This window comes from Kalmanozyma brasiliensis (assembly GCF_000497045.1).
Source record: "Kalmanozyma brasiliensis GHG001 unplaced genomic scaffold PSEUBRA_SCAF4, whole genome shotgun sequence".
Classification (NCBI taxonomy): domain Eukaryota; kingdom Fungi; phylum Basidiomycota; class Ustilaginomycetes; order Ustilaginales; genus Kalmanozyma; species Kalmanozyma brasiliensis.
This window is the reverse complement of record NW_015961981.1, coordinates 513,480-526,856: the sequence shown is the minus strand read 5'-3', so window position 1 is coordinate 526,856 and position 13,377 is coordinate 513,480. Positions and strand designations below refer to the sequence as shown.

Genomic DNA, 13,377 nt, shown 5'->3' with positions numbered 1-13,377 from the left:
GATGGTAGCGAGGCAGTAGTTGCGTTGATCAAGAAGTCGGATGGAGACGGTGACAGTGATTGCAGCCGGCGATGACAAGAAGAGCCTGCTGCTTGCAAACCGGAATCGAAGGAGACGGGGGATGAACCACTGCGAGACTTTCTCGATGGAGTGATGATAGGAGGTCAAGAGGTGAAGGATGTCGAGCAAGTTGTAGAGCGATGGTGGAAGAGGGTCAAGGCGAAGAGAGGGGCGAGTGATGTGGTTGTGAAGAAAAAAAGAATGGAAGAACGCAAAGTGTGATTTGAGCGATGGCTTGCGAAGCGCAGAGCTTTTGTAGCGATGGATGTCGATGTGGCTTGTCGTTTGAGGAAGGTCTGACTGAGCTGTGGTGGAATCGAGTCGACAAGGGTCCTGGTTTATATCTTCTTGCCGAGACAACTCAAGCAGCAGCGTCAGTTGTAGCCGGCAGAGGCCCCGGAGACTGCGCTCACTTTTTTCGATTGCTCCGTGCAAAGATTTGCAATGCCACTCCACTCAGACAAAGCTGTCCCGCTCCCTTTACGCTTCGGAACAACGCGGACGACAAAGACATACGCAAGCCAAGACGGCGGGTCCAGCCAAAGTTTGGAGTGCAACCAGCGGGAAGAAACGCCAAAAATATTGAAGAACGGTGGCTTAAAGTTTGCCCTGTACAATCACACTTCCACAGTCACACAGTCACACTGTCACACTGTGCTACAGTCACAATCACATGAGGGCGAAAAGGCTCCGATTGAGCAAAGTTGCAGCGTCGAATTAGCGGCCGACCGCACGGCAAGCTCGCAAATGAACCTGGCCGGCTCGTGAGGAGCGGCGTCCAGTCCATGACGAGAAGGAGGAAAAAGAGCCACAGATAAGCCGCCAACCAAGCGACGGCTCCCACACCTCGACAAAAGGAACAAGGGACACTCGGCTCAGTCAGCCGTTGATTTCCCGGGTCGAGGCGAGATCCGAAGTGATGCCAGCGGCGTGATGAGAAAGGGTAAAGACAGCCAGACTACGACGACACTTGGCTGAGCTGAGCTGGCTGAGCTGACCGTCGATGAAAGCAACGTGTTCCGCATCCCACACGTACATCAGGCTGCAACTGACACAGCAAGCCGAACGTGCTTGGTGGGTCCGACTCATCCCGTGCACCTCAAAAATTTGCTACGTGCCTTGACAGGAAGATCTGACTGCGGCTGCGTCGAAAAAGGCGTGACAATGAAGGAGCCACAGGCACAGAGGGGAAGATCGGTTGCCACATCCTCGGTTGCCGCGCTACTTTTCTGTCTGAGCTTGGTACTGTAGCTGCTTTGCCTGGTGCTCAGCGCAGCTGCATTTCTTCCATGCACGTCAAAGCAATTTCGCTCGCTCCTGCGCTCTTCAGTCTAGTGCAGCCTCTGCGTCTGTGCTCACAAGTCGCAGCGTGCGTATTTGATCAAGCTCTGTCAGAGTCACGCGCAAGGTTCAGAAAAGGTGGTGATGCTGCCCTGCGCTGTGGTGGAAGGGCGGTGAAGAACCTTGATTGCGAGGCAGAGCTCGAGCCCTCCCTCCTTCATTTTGGTCTCGCTTCCCACGACAATACAAATTCCAAAAGCGGGGTCCGTTGAGACGGTGCGTACACCCTCTGCTCTTCCTTCCATGCCAGCTGCGCTTGCTCGAGAGGTGAGTCGTGTTTCGATTCTTGATCTTGCACAGGTAAAGTGGGCCTGTCCCCTGGATCAAAACGGGAGGCTCGATCACGGGCGAGTCGAGAAAGCTTTGTTACCCACATAAGGTCTTCGGCCTGAGAACATTCATCAGAGAAGAGCTGCCGGGTGGATGCCGAAAAAGCCTCCCACTGAAGCTCGCGGTTGCAGCGCTAGCAGGCGTGACGACTCGGAGGGCTTGTCCTCTATCACGGCTTGCTGGCCGAGATGAAGTGCACCAAGCACAATCAACGGTAGCGTAGCTCATCGATACTGTACAGGCGTGGTGCGTTTGGCGGCAATGCGGGTTCGAGGGTCCGAGTTTGGATCGACTTCATTTCATCCGACACCGAACGCTGCCCTTTGGCCCTCGACGCTTCCAAGATCGCAGGTGGGTTTCCAGCTGGTTTGCTTGCCGGTCCTGCATGCGCCTCATTGTTTTCCTGGCCTGCCTTGGCTTCACTTCAACATGGCGGCTTCTGCATGAATCGAGCTCGAGGAACATGTGCTATTTCCAAGCCGTGACGCCATGCATCCATCTCGATTTCAGGGTATCGCGTCGCCTTCTGTCAGCCTCTTCGACTCTGCCTGCTTTGCGCGGGTTTCGGCCAATCCTACTTTGCAAAGCTTTGATATTGTCTCGTGTGACGGCTCAGAGAAGCGCAACAAAGGGAGCTGACTGCGTGAGAATGTGATCGGACGGCGACCTCCCGCAGGTTTGATGAGCAACAACTCTCTCAGTTCGGTCACAGTCTTGGCTTCATGTTCGGTCATGCCCGAAATCAGGCAAATGAGCTTGCCGCTTGTATCGCTCGGAAGACCCGGAAAAGCAAGCCGACCGCAGCAACGCCTTGCCGCCACTCTCATTTGGCTTGCTGATATGTTCCGTGGCAAAGTGCGCGAGCAGAGACGCCGCGGCTGCTGAGTGAGCTGGGATGACAGTGCGCCGATCCCGGCCATCTCCTTGACAACCGCTTGGAAGCGGGAGCTTGACCAATTACGGCAACAGACCTGTCTTCGGCTCATCCGCGGAGGCAAGGGGGTGTGATTGCATCCGGCCAGTGTTGCTACTGTGGTACTGTCACAGCTGTCACACGGCAGGCTGGAACGGAGTCGTCTGCGCACGCTCGAAGCAGGGTCAGGTGGCAAATTTCCCTTTCGTCCCTTTCTTCTCTCTAGAACGGCATTGCGGGTGAAGAGCTTGTGCTTGTGACTGGTGGCGCCCGTTTGGCTCAAGCTTGCCGTCCTTAGTCTCGATGCTTCAGCGAACGGAAGAGCATAGCACGGTTCGAGCAAGCACCTCTGCAGGGCGTCTCTGCCCCACTCGAGCTAGGGAGATGCGACACAAGCTCGACGCAGGGCTAACTCATGTACCACAACTGCTCGCCATCTGAGGCACAGTCGCCGCTTGACGGCGCTTGCGCACAAAGCTTTGTGGATACGATCGTCGTCTTTGCGGTGTGACGGACGATCGCCACCTACCACAAGCACGGAGCGTTTCATCATCAGCTGCGGCCACTTGGCATCGCTCGGAAGGCGGAACCCGTTCAGTCCTCGTGCTGTCTTGGCAATCGAGTGCCTTCATAATTGCAAGTCAGGACCCCACTTCACTATCGACGGACACCCACACGCTTCAGCCACAAACACAGACGGCATCGATTCCAGCACCCTCGCCGTGCGAGGCCGGGCAAGGCGATGCCGGTGCGGCAAGTCTGGTGTGCGACTGTCTCTTCGCGCTTCTCGAAGGCCGAAGGGTCGTGCTCTGCCACCGGCAAATACAAGGGCTGCCCAACACGAACTTCGAGACGCGCACGAGGGCTATGACGAGACTAGAAAGACGAGGTCCGCCAAGCGTTTGCGCAAGCGTGGAGTCGAGCCTCGAGGTCACCTGACAGGAAACCGGCAGGACGCCAAGCTCACATAGGCTTCCGGACGATGCCGAGGCACTGAGCCTGTGCAAAGCATGTCTGTACGTTGATAAGATGTCAGTTCACACGATGGCGGCAACGCAGATGCGATAGCGTCACACGATCTGCTGCACCGAACGAATCGAGACTCATACACTTTTGACGACCAACAGACGAAGGCCACTGATGCCGAATCGTTGCTTACGAGGACAGACGGCGTCGATCCGGAAGAGGCGAGTGCAGGCATGCCATTTGAATTAGGGACTGTGGACATGCGTAGGCGGAAGCTCGACAACCTTGAGCTCAGTGACGGAGCCCCTTCGATCGGGCACCAGCTCGGCCTTGTCGGATCCTACAGGCGAAGTGGAAACGCCGAGCTCGAGCGTGCGCAGCGCATTGCCAGCCGCACCGCTTTGTTTCCTGGCGTGATCCTCGCTGGCATGACCAGTTCCAGCTCCAACGTGCGCTGCCTTCTGCGCATCGACGCTGCCTCGGCGAATCGCACCCGACGCATTCTGGGCGCCTGCGGGCAAGTTCGTCGTTGACGGGTCTGCAGCCGCATCGGCATCGGAAGCCCCTTGCGAAGCTGGTTGGAACAGGTGCCCAAACATGTTGCCCATCTCGCTCGCTCTCGCAGCACCTGGAGGAGCAGCACTTGAAGTGGGAACTGCACCAATACCAGCTGGGTTCGGACTACCGACTGTGGCAACAGCAGCAGAGGAAGGATGCAACGATTTGGCCGTTGCGCCAAGGCTGGCGTACTGACCGCCACCACCGCGAATCGCCGACGGGCTCGAAGCTCTGGGCGGCGGCAGGCTGAAGCCGTTGGCGGGAGGTTCACCGTTCGACTCGTACGGTCTGGAAAGGGGCGATTTGGCTGGCGTGTGACGCATCGGGAACGAGCCGGACGCTTGCGAAGGTCGACGGAACGTTGGGCTACCCAAGTTGGCACCGTATGACGGCGATCGGGGCGACAAAGCAGGGGTGCCGTTTCCTTGCGTCGCAGAGCCTGCACCAGTCGAAGGAGATCGGGGCGAAGCGACCGTCGAGTCCTGTGCCTTCGGTGTAGGTCGACCCATGCCAAGCCCGAGACCGCTCTGGGAGGGAGCACCCATCGCACCTGCATTCGTCGCCTTGCTTGGCTCTCCCACCGTATTGCTGCTGACGCTGGGTGAAGACAGAAGAGGACGACCCGTGGTCGTGGGCAGAGCACCGCCTGTTGCGGAAGGCACAGCGTGACTTGAAGGAGGAGGGAGCCCGCCGATCCCGTTGATGGCAGGAACAGGCCTGGACGCCGGGCCGGACGAGGTCAGCGATCCTGTCTCGGCAGGCTGTGCGCCTGCAGTCGGCGGTCGAAGCGTTTGGGAGGGGATCACGGGTGGCTGAGGAAGCGCGTTGCTCGTATCATTCGTGGGCGCTGAAGGCTGTGGCGACGCCGCTGCCGCTGCCGCTGCCTTGCCTGCGTCGGCATTCTTGGACCCCGACACCAGCTTGATCCTCTGACGCGGCGACTCTGCGTTTCCGTTCGTCGCTGCAGCACCGTCTGTCTTTCCAGAGGGCGAATCTGGTCCCAGACTCGATCGCTTCTTGCTGCGAGGACTCGAATTGGCGCGCTGCGCAAGGATGCCTGGGTGCGGGATGGGCGTTCCTGCCGCAGGCGGACGACACTTTGAGCAGAAAAAGTCGACCGACTCCCAGTCTCGCCTCTTCTTGAGGCCGACAATCTGCTTGTCGAAGCTGTCCCAGCACTTGATGTGCTGCCAGACGCTGCACTGCTCGCAGCAGACAATCTCGTCGTCCTCGTCGGGCGGGCTGATGGCGTTCTTGCCGCAGACTTCGCAGTTGAGCTCCCACTCCTCCTCGTCTTCTGCCGCTGCGCCGTTGGCTGCCGGCTCTGGCGTCGTCTCTTTCGAGGGCGGAGGCACGCCGCCGTTGGCGATGATCTCTTCTCGCTTGCGGATGCGGTCTTCGCGTTCCTTCTCCTTTCTCTCGCGCTCTTCTTCCTCGCGAATGGCCTTGGTCTCGAGCTCGAGCTCTCGAGCGCGGATACGCTCTTCCCTCTCGCGCAACCGATCTTCCCTGGACCGCTGAGCTTCGTGTTCCTCTTCCTCTTTCTGCTTCTTCTTCTCCTCTTCCTGTCGAATGAGCGCCATCTTCTCCTCCATCCTAGCGCGAGCCTCGCGATCACGTTCACGCTCCTCTCGCTCGGACTCTTTCAGGGCGATACGGCTGGAACGCTTTCGATTGGCCAGGGCCTGTTCCATGGCACGCTGACGCTCGATCTCGTCCATGGCGGCGAGCACCTGCTCGAGAATCTCCTTGTTGATGAATTGGTGCAGGTTCTTCTCATTGGCGTCTTTCGATTTGGCGAAGCGTTTGGAGAAGTCGAGCCACTCTTGCCGAGTGACGACGATGGTTTCGAACTCGATCCATTCTTCCTCTTCGTTTGCCGCATCATCCTTCTCGTCTTGTTGAACCACGCTGTCGTCTGCCACGTCTTCCTTGTCAGCCTCAGCCTCTGCGTCAGCGTCCTCCATCTTGACATCATCGTTGTCACCGGCGTTGGCTTCGGCCTTCTCATCATTGTCATCCTCGAGCGTGTCGGGCGGCTCGCTGAGCTCCGAGTCGGACGAATAGGTCGAAGCTGCTGCGCGCGAAGTGCGGCCGTTCGAAGGCGTGTCAGCGGTCTCGTCGTCCTGAGGAGCGAAGCGAGAGGAGGTTCGCGTACCGCGTCTGGGTGGAGGTCGAGATGGCGTAGAGGCAGCCGATCCGCCGAGCGAAGACCGTGTGCGCTTAGACGGCGTCGAGCTCTGCGCTGCGTCTGATGGACGACTTCGCTTGTTGTCCGACGACGATCTTGTGGACGAAGTCGCCGCGCGCCTCGCGGCCGCCGCTTCCATTCGTGCCCGCTTTGAACCCTTCTTGGGTGGTGCGCGAGCTTTGGCTTTTGGCTTGGGCAACGGCTCGGGACGCTGAATCCAGATTCGGTTATCGTCAAAGAGCCAGTAGGCGTTGTCGTTGGCATCCCAGCCGATGGGCGAGACTCTCCAGGTTGTGATGTCCTCTTCCGACTTGACGAGCTTGCGGAACCTCTCTGGGTCCATGAGCTGCCACTCGCACAGGTCGTGAAGGGTGGCGATCTTGTCTTCGAGCGAGAGCTGCGCCCACTCGACGGGCTGCTCTGCCGTTCCGAAGCGGCTGACACCTTCGTCATCACGTAGGTTGAACTGCACTCGAAGGTGATGCTGCCAGTTGTCAAAACTAATGTTGCGATCGAGCGTCAAGGTGTAGAGAAGGCGCTTGATGAGGTCGGGGACGACGTTGGTCTCGCTGTTCTCAAAGTCGGCCTCGAGCGTCTCGGTCTCGAAGCCGCTCATTCCGAACGCCTCGTCGAACACGAAAAGGAATTGACAGACAGCTGCAAACTTCCACATCTTGCGAAGACGCTTTGTGATAGGGTGGAGTTCGATGACCGGTGGCGCTGCCGGGGCCGATGGGCCTGCCATAGCGCCGATAGATCGACGTGCCGGCATGATGGAATGGCGATCTGGGAAGCAACCGGATTTGTTCTCTGCGTGACCGTATTGCCGATGCTGAAAGGAAGGTGTTGATGCAAGGAGGACAATGACGGGGTGAGTCAGAGTCGGCGTTCCGCGGTCCTGGCTGATACAAAACGTGTCGGGCGCGATACGGAAGCTTTGTCTGCACGACGTAGAGACAGACGATACCGAGGCCGACGCTTGCTGTGTCGACTTGCGAAGGGACAGTGACCGAGGTGGGGAAAGGAGAAGGAAGGGAAGCAAGGAGTGAGTCGTGCGTCGGTTTGCGCTTTCGCCGCTCACAACAGCCGACCGACTTTCTTCCTGCCTTTTTGCCTTTTCCTCTGGCCGTTCTTGAGCGGGCGCCCTTCATTTCGGATCGGGTGGCCCTTTTCGAGTGAAAACACGCCTTGAAATTTTGCGGCACGAAAGACGCGATGCGGGATTGCGCTCTACGCGGGTTGGATCAGCCAGCAGCACGGGCCCGATCCGCAGTCCCTCAATCATTTCTCGGTGAGAGTATCGATAGACATCCGCACTGTCATAGTTTGCAAGGCAGCAGAGCGAATGCCTCCATCGAGCGAGGACTCAAGTAGTTGAAGATGCGACGAGACAAGAGAATACAGAGAGGCGGACGAAGCGGATCGGATCGATATGATGCGCAGCCGGGGGGTAAAAGACGGTTCAAGCTGGGCTCGGGGTATGAAGAAGCTGGCACTGCGCGAAGCTGGTCGAGGCGTTGGACACTGCTACCTGCTTCGCTGCGCAACACCTTCTGGCACCTGCGCCTTCTCCGCAGCCGCCTCGCTGAGCTTGTAATGCGCCAACGGCCGGTTCAGCTCGCCCTTTGCCCTGCACTTGTACAGAAACCCAACGACCACCTCGCCCTCCTTGGGTGCTGGCTGTGATGCAAAGTGATTTGTCGCAACTTGACTCAGGTAGTTCGTGGCTGCATCGGCATCGAAGAAGTGCGGAGGGCACGGAATCTCGTCCTCGTTGGTTTTTGCGTTGGCACCCAGAGCTGCTGCCGTCTCGACTGCACTGTTCTCCGCAGCGGTCCGCTTTCGACTCGATGTGGTGGGAAGAGGCGAGTAGGCACGACCTTTACGCTTGCGGCCGGAGGAGGAGGATGCGAGGTCGGCCTCAGACGTGTCTTGCGGTGGGTAGGATGATGCTAGGTCGTAAAAGGAGACGTAGGATTGGACAACCTCGGATGGGAGGGCGTTGAAGTCGACGACAGGTTCTGGGGCGGGCAAAGCAAGCAAGGAAAGATGAAGCGAGTCAGTCGCGATGTGGATGCGGGATGAATGGGCGGGAAGCGGCAATGATGGGACTTACCTCGATCGAGATCATCGTTGGTCGCCTTGGCGGTGCCTTTGGATTTGGGGTCATCGTGTGCGACCATGGCGAAAACGTGAAAGCGGATGCCTTGGACGAACTAAGCAGTGAAAGTACCGAATGATTCGCTCGAGGAGGCGATGAGGCTGGAGAATGATGAAAGACGCAGTAAGAAGAGGATATGATGGTGACCAGGGTGAGGATCAATCCCGCATCCTGACCTGGGGGCGACGCTCGCAGTCCGAGTTCCGAATAATATCTCTTGCTGCGCGTTTCGACCCGCGACTTATCAGCTGTTGGATCCTGCCACGGACCCTTGTCAGCTCTCTAACTTGGTATGCTCACCGCCCCTATGCAGTTGGTACGAATGCTTGCTCCGAGTCAAGCTGCTCTCGTCCGAGCTTCAACTGTCGAGAGCGATGCCGGCACGGTGCGGTGAGGGGTGACTAAGGAGAAGCTAAATTAGACTGCACCGACATCTCGCAGCTCAAAAGCACAGCAGCGAATTGGACCCTGAGCGAGCGAAATGCAGCTCGAAAGCAACACTTTTCTCGAAGCAACGCCTGCAAGGCAGCACAGCACAGCACACGCAACAGCACTCAACTCACAAGACCCTGACTGACTAGCTCTCTGCCACATCTGTCACATCCTCATCTTGGGCCGAGTCCCCCTTCCTCTTGTCTCTGCGGTCTATCACATTGCGACTCTTCACCACAGCATCACAAGATCGACTTCGTTGAGCTCGCTGCCCTGCGAGCTTTTGCTTCATTTCGCAACACGCGCCTCGACCCCCGCACCAGCGTCACTTCATTACAGACGGCCTAGAGGTGTCCCAGCTGGATACAATCGCCCTCCTAGCCACCACATCTTCAAGGCCGACTCGAAAATTTCATTCAATCACGGACCAAGCTCGATGCTCTAACTACCGCCATAGTCCGCCCCTTGGACCGCATAGGGTCTCGCTGCCAGTACCTAAGCAACGTGCTGCCAAGCCAGCGCCGCCGAGCTGCCCACCATGAAGCGATTCTTCTCGCGGTTCTCTGCGGCAGGACCGACGTCTCCCGGTGATTCCTCACAAGTCGCTCCTTTCGCCCAGTCCGAGAAGCAAAACCTCACCGAGCCCAAATCTCCGTCCTCCAATCTCGCCTCAAAGGGCACCATCGGCCGCACCAAAGCGTTGGTGGCTAGATTTGAAGGCCAGCCTCCAGCAAAACTTACCACAGCTCTCACGTCGACAGTATCGTCGCAGCAATCAGCTTCCGTATCTCCGGCTCTCTCGTCCATCTCACGTGCACATGCACCTTGTGACAATACCAGCAAAGTTTCGCTGACGAGCATTGTCAGCTCAGTGCCAAAGCGCGTGCCAGGCTCCAGCTTGCCTGAAGAGCGAAAGATCATCACTCAGCCTGAGAGCCTTAGCTCAGGTATAAAAACGCAAGCTCAAGCTAGTGCTGATCAAGACGTGGGCCCGCGTCAAACGAGCTCAGGTAGTCAAGTGGCCTCGTCCGAAGCTCAACCTGGCAGGGCAGTCGCCTTTGCACCCTCACCCCAAAAGCAACGCTCCACTTCGCCTGCCCAGATCATCCACTTGCAGCGTCTCGCATCATCTCAACCAATCTCTCGCACCAACTCGACGGATAGCGATGCACCTGCAGCCGGCAGCAGCTTCGCACGACCAACGGCCGCCAGCCAGGCGAGGGCCAAAGCTTCGTCTAGACCAGCTACGAGCGATGTCAGTCAGCACGGACTTCCCTCATCACTGCGAGAAAAGGGTCTCGTCAATTTCAATCGCTCTGCAAGCCCAAGTCATGCATCCTCTTCTCGCCCTTGGGCTCGTCGCAGCTACTCACACTCAAGCGGCCCTGACGCACGAAAGGCTAACGCCTCCTCCGTCGCCCCCGGCGTCGCAAATCGCATCAGCGATGTCGCCTCATCTTCCCGACGCGTTTCAACGGAAGTGACTGCGGGCAAAATCACCGCTGCAGGTGCAGGTCCTGGAGCAGCGAATGTTTCGAGCCCACTCAGCTTTCCAAGTCGAACCTCTCTGCCGATGCGCAAGAGCTGCTCTGCTTCCACTGCTAGTCGAAGCGTTGGCCGCCGCGGCAGCGTTGACGTTGCTTCTCCGACAGGCTCCAATGAGCCGGTCGCTTTCCCTCCAACCAGCGGAGATGCGCCACGGTCTTTCCATTTCCCGACGTGGAGCGAGATGACGCATGAAGATCTCGTCCGCAATCTGGGACCACGCGAACGAACAAGGCAGGAGGTCCTCTGGGAGATCGTAGCGAGCGAAGAGCGCTACGTGAACGAACTCGAAAAGGTCAAAGAGATCTATATTGATGCTCTTCTCCGTCCGGACCAGTTCGATCTTGAGCGCGTCCTGCCCCCACCCGTCACCACCTTCGTTCCGTCTCCGCTCGAAGGTGTCGGATCAAGCGACTGGTCGCTCGTCTCGCCATCATCATCTTCGCAGTCTGCAGTCGGCAATGGGGACCCTCCGTTATGTAAAATAGACGCAAGCAGCAGTTCAAATGGTGACCTGCCCATCGCTGCTCGCTTCTTGTCAGACGGAGCAACAGGCAGCGTTCCCGGGCGCGGTATCCACTCGCCCGTGGACGGAGTACCTTCGAACAGCACAAACAATCCGTATCTACCGGCGTTGGGCGGTTCATCCTCGTCGGGAAACATCGCCACACGACCGGGTCAACCCAACAGTCGCATCGACATAGCGTTTGGCCTCGGTCTCGGGCTCGGAACCAAGGCTACAAAAGACCGTAGCGCTGCTGCCTACATACACTCTCCGGCCACCTCAAAAGACACGAGCAAGGTCTCGAAAGCACAGAAGCTGCGAGGCCTTTCGCTCAAGGCGGCCGGCGACTCTCACCCGCTTCGGCTCTCAGTGCCGCTACCACCGTCACTGCGCGAGGTGCTCGTCGCTATTTCTGAAGGCCTCGTTGAAGCGCACGGCATGCTGTCCGATGCTCTCAAGGCAAGGTACGAAGAGCAGTGGCCTTTGGTGCGCAGTCTCGCCGATGTCTTCATGAAGCATTCTCACATTCTGCAAAACTACGCCAGCTACGTTTGTCACCTGCAGAGGGCTATGGAGGAGCTCGAAGAGGCCGCACTGATGGAACGCGCCTTTCGAGGCAAGCGGCTCAAGAAAGAGCGCCTCAGCAACACGGTCGGTCTGGGCCGCACAGTAGCAGCGCTCGAAGCCTGCGCAGCGGAGCAAGGCTACGCTGGCCTCATGATCTTTGTTTCGATGCCGTTTCAGCGTCTCCTCAAGTATCCGCTTCTCTTTCAAAACCTTCTCTTCCACACGGATCCGTCGACTCACGAATTTGAGAGCACCGTATCCATGGTGGTCGAGGTGGAACGGCTGGTGCGCTCGATCGAAGACGAAAAAGTCAATGCAGAGGAGCGAGACAACACACGCGACGCATTTGCTCGCATCGACGGTATCACTGATCGGCAAGTGCTGCGACCACGACCGGATCGGGTGCTGATTGAAGAGAAGGCGTTGTACGACGAACGCGCCCGTCGCACGCTCTCCGAGTCCGCACCTGCAGATGACGCAGCCGCGTCGGACAGTGAATTAGTTGTGAGCGGCACCGAGAGCACCGACCAAAGGGGCAAACGCTGGAGAAGCTCTAAGCAGCTCGACCTACGAGCGACGCTCCGCGACAAACGCTCTTACCGCCGCCTCTCCGACTTCTTGTCATCCGACGATGCTGCCAGTAGCGCGACCAAGGCACCGGCGATAGGCAGCAAAAAGGACCTTTGGCTTGTTCGCTTCTCCGACGTCGAGCTCAAGTGCCAGCGCATCGGCGTCACCGCATTGCCAATGGTGAGCTCAGCCGTGCTTCGCGATGGCGACCAGGCTGTCGAGCGCGAGGCCAACGACCTGGCAGCCCGCAGCAAGGAGGGCCGCGAGCGTCTCAAGGCTCTGCGAAGTACTACACTGCGAGCCAAGACACGCAATCTGTACAAGTTCATCTCTGTAGTCGCTTGGCGCAACGCAGCTGCACGCTCAGTCGTCGAGGATCCGCAAGGCATTGACGGCCTACCCACCTCGCACGAGGTCGACGAAGAGGACGACGACGACGATGCTGCCAGTATGAGCAGTGCCGGAGACAGCAGCGCTAGCGGTATCGGCTCTTCTGGCAGCAGCGATGGCGTCGGAGGCCAAGCGGGCTCTGACAAGTACATCAGATCGACCAAGCTATCTTTCACATATTGGGGTGATCGCGTCGAGCCAGGTCGCGCTGTAGCCGGGCAGCAGCCCAACACGAAGTCAATCAGTCAAGTCAGGATCACGCGAAAGCGCGATACCCATAGTTCCACCTCGAGCACAGGAGGCGCGGCAGCTTCTACTGACACAGCAATCTCTGGAACGGTTCACACCGCACAACGTCCGCGCAAGAGCGTTCCCAGCAGTCGCGCTCGCCAACACGGTGGAGGCGGGATGTCAGGCCGACTCAGCGAGCCTCTGGCAGCGACATCCATCTCCACTGCGCCAGAGCCCATACAAAGCGCTGTGGCACAGATGCATGCAAGGCAGCGGAACGACAAGTTCGGCGCTCGCCTCCGAACTTCGATGGCCAACGACGGTATTAGCACGGCTGCGTTGGTCGGAAGGAGAAGCTCGCAGGTATCGGTCGATCACGCTGGAGACGGTGCGGTCAAGAACAGCGGCGGCAGTAGTGTCCGCAAAAGCAATATGCCAATTGGGGTCGGGAGGGCGCTATAGATGGCATCGCAGTTGGCGCGATACTGGTACATAGACGGCGGCGTGCAGCACACCACCTCTACATATATCAATCGGCGTACTGTATGACAAGACAAGTAAGCCATCCATCATTCCTTTCCCGTCCACTCAGAAAGCGTGCAACGAGAGAGAGCGCG

The 13,377-nt window shown here is 58.3% G+C and overlaps 3 protein-coding genes across 3 annotated transcripts; 1 reads left to right on the top strand and 2 right to left on the bottom strand.

Annotated features, from left to right (window-relative positions):
- Positions 1 to 3,855: 3,855 nt before the first annotated feature.
- PSEUBRA_004864 (Zinc finger, PHD-finger) lies at positions 3,856 to 7,131 on the bottom strand (the record flags this gene model as incomplete). Its single annotated transcript, XM_016438343.1, has 1 exon — positions 3,856 to 7,131. One exon carries the CDS (start codon positions 7,129 to 7,131, stop codon positions 3,856 to 3,858), a length of 3,276 nt encoding a protein of 1,091 aa, XP_016290817.1.
- A 755-nt stretch (positions 7,132 to 7,886) lies between these two features.
- PSEUBRA_004863 (uncharacterized protein) lies at positions 7,887 to 8,542 on the bottom strand (the record flags this gene model as incomplete). Its single annotated transcript, XM_016438345.1, has 2 exons — positions 7,887 to 8,380; positions 8,476 to 8,542. The coding sequence occupies 2 exons, from the start codon at positions 8,540 to 8,542 to the stop codon at positions 7,887 to 7,889; spliced, it is 561 nt and encodes a 186-aa protein (XP_016290816.1).
- A 948-nt stretch (positions 8,543 to 9,490) lies between these two features.
- PSEUBRA_004862 (Dbl homology (DH) domain protein) lies at positions 9,491 to 13,222 on the top strand (the record flags this gene model as incomplete). Its single annotated transcript, XM_059465394.1, has 1 exon — positions 9,491 to 13,222. The coding sequence occupies one exon, from the start codon at positions 9,491 to 9,493 to the stop codon at positions 13,220 to 13,222; it is 3,732 nt and encodes a 1,243-aa protein (XP_059320461.1).
- Positions 13,223 to 13,377: the final 155 nt, after the last annotated feature.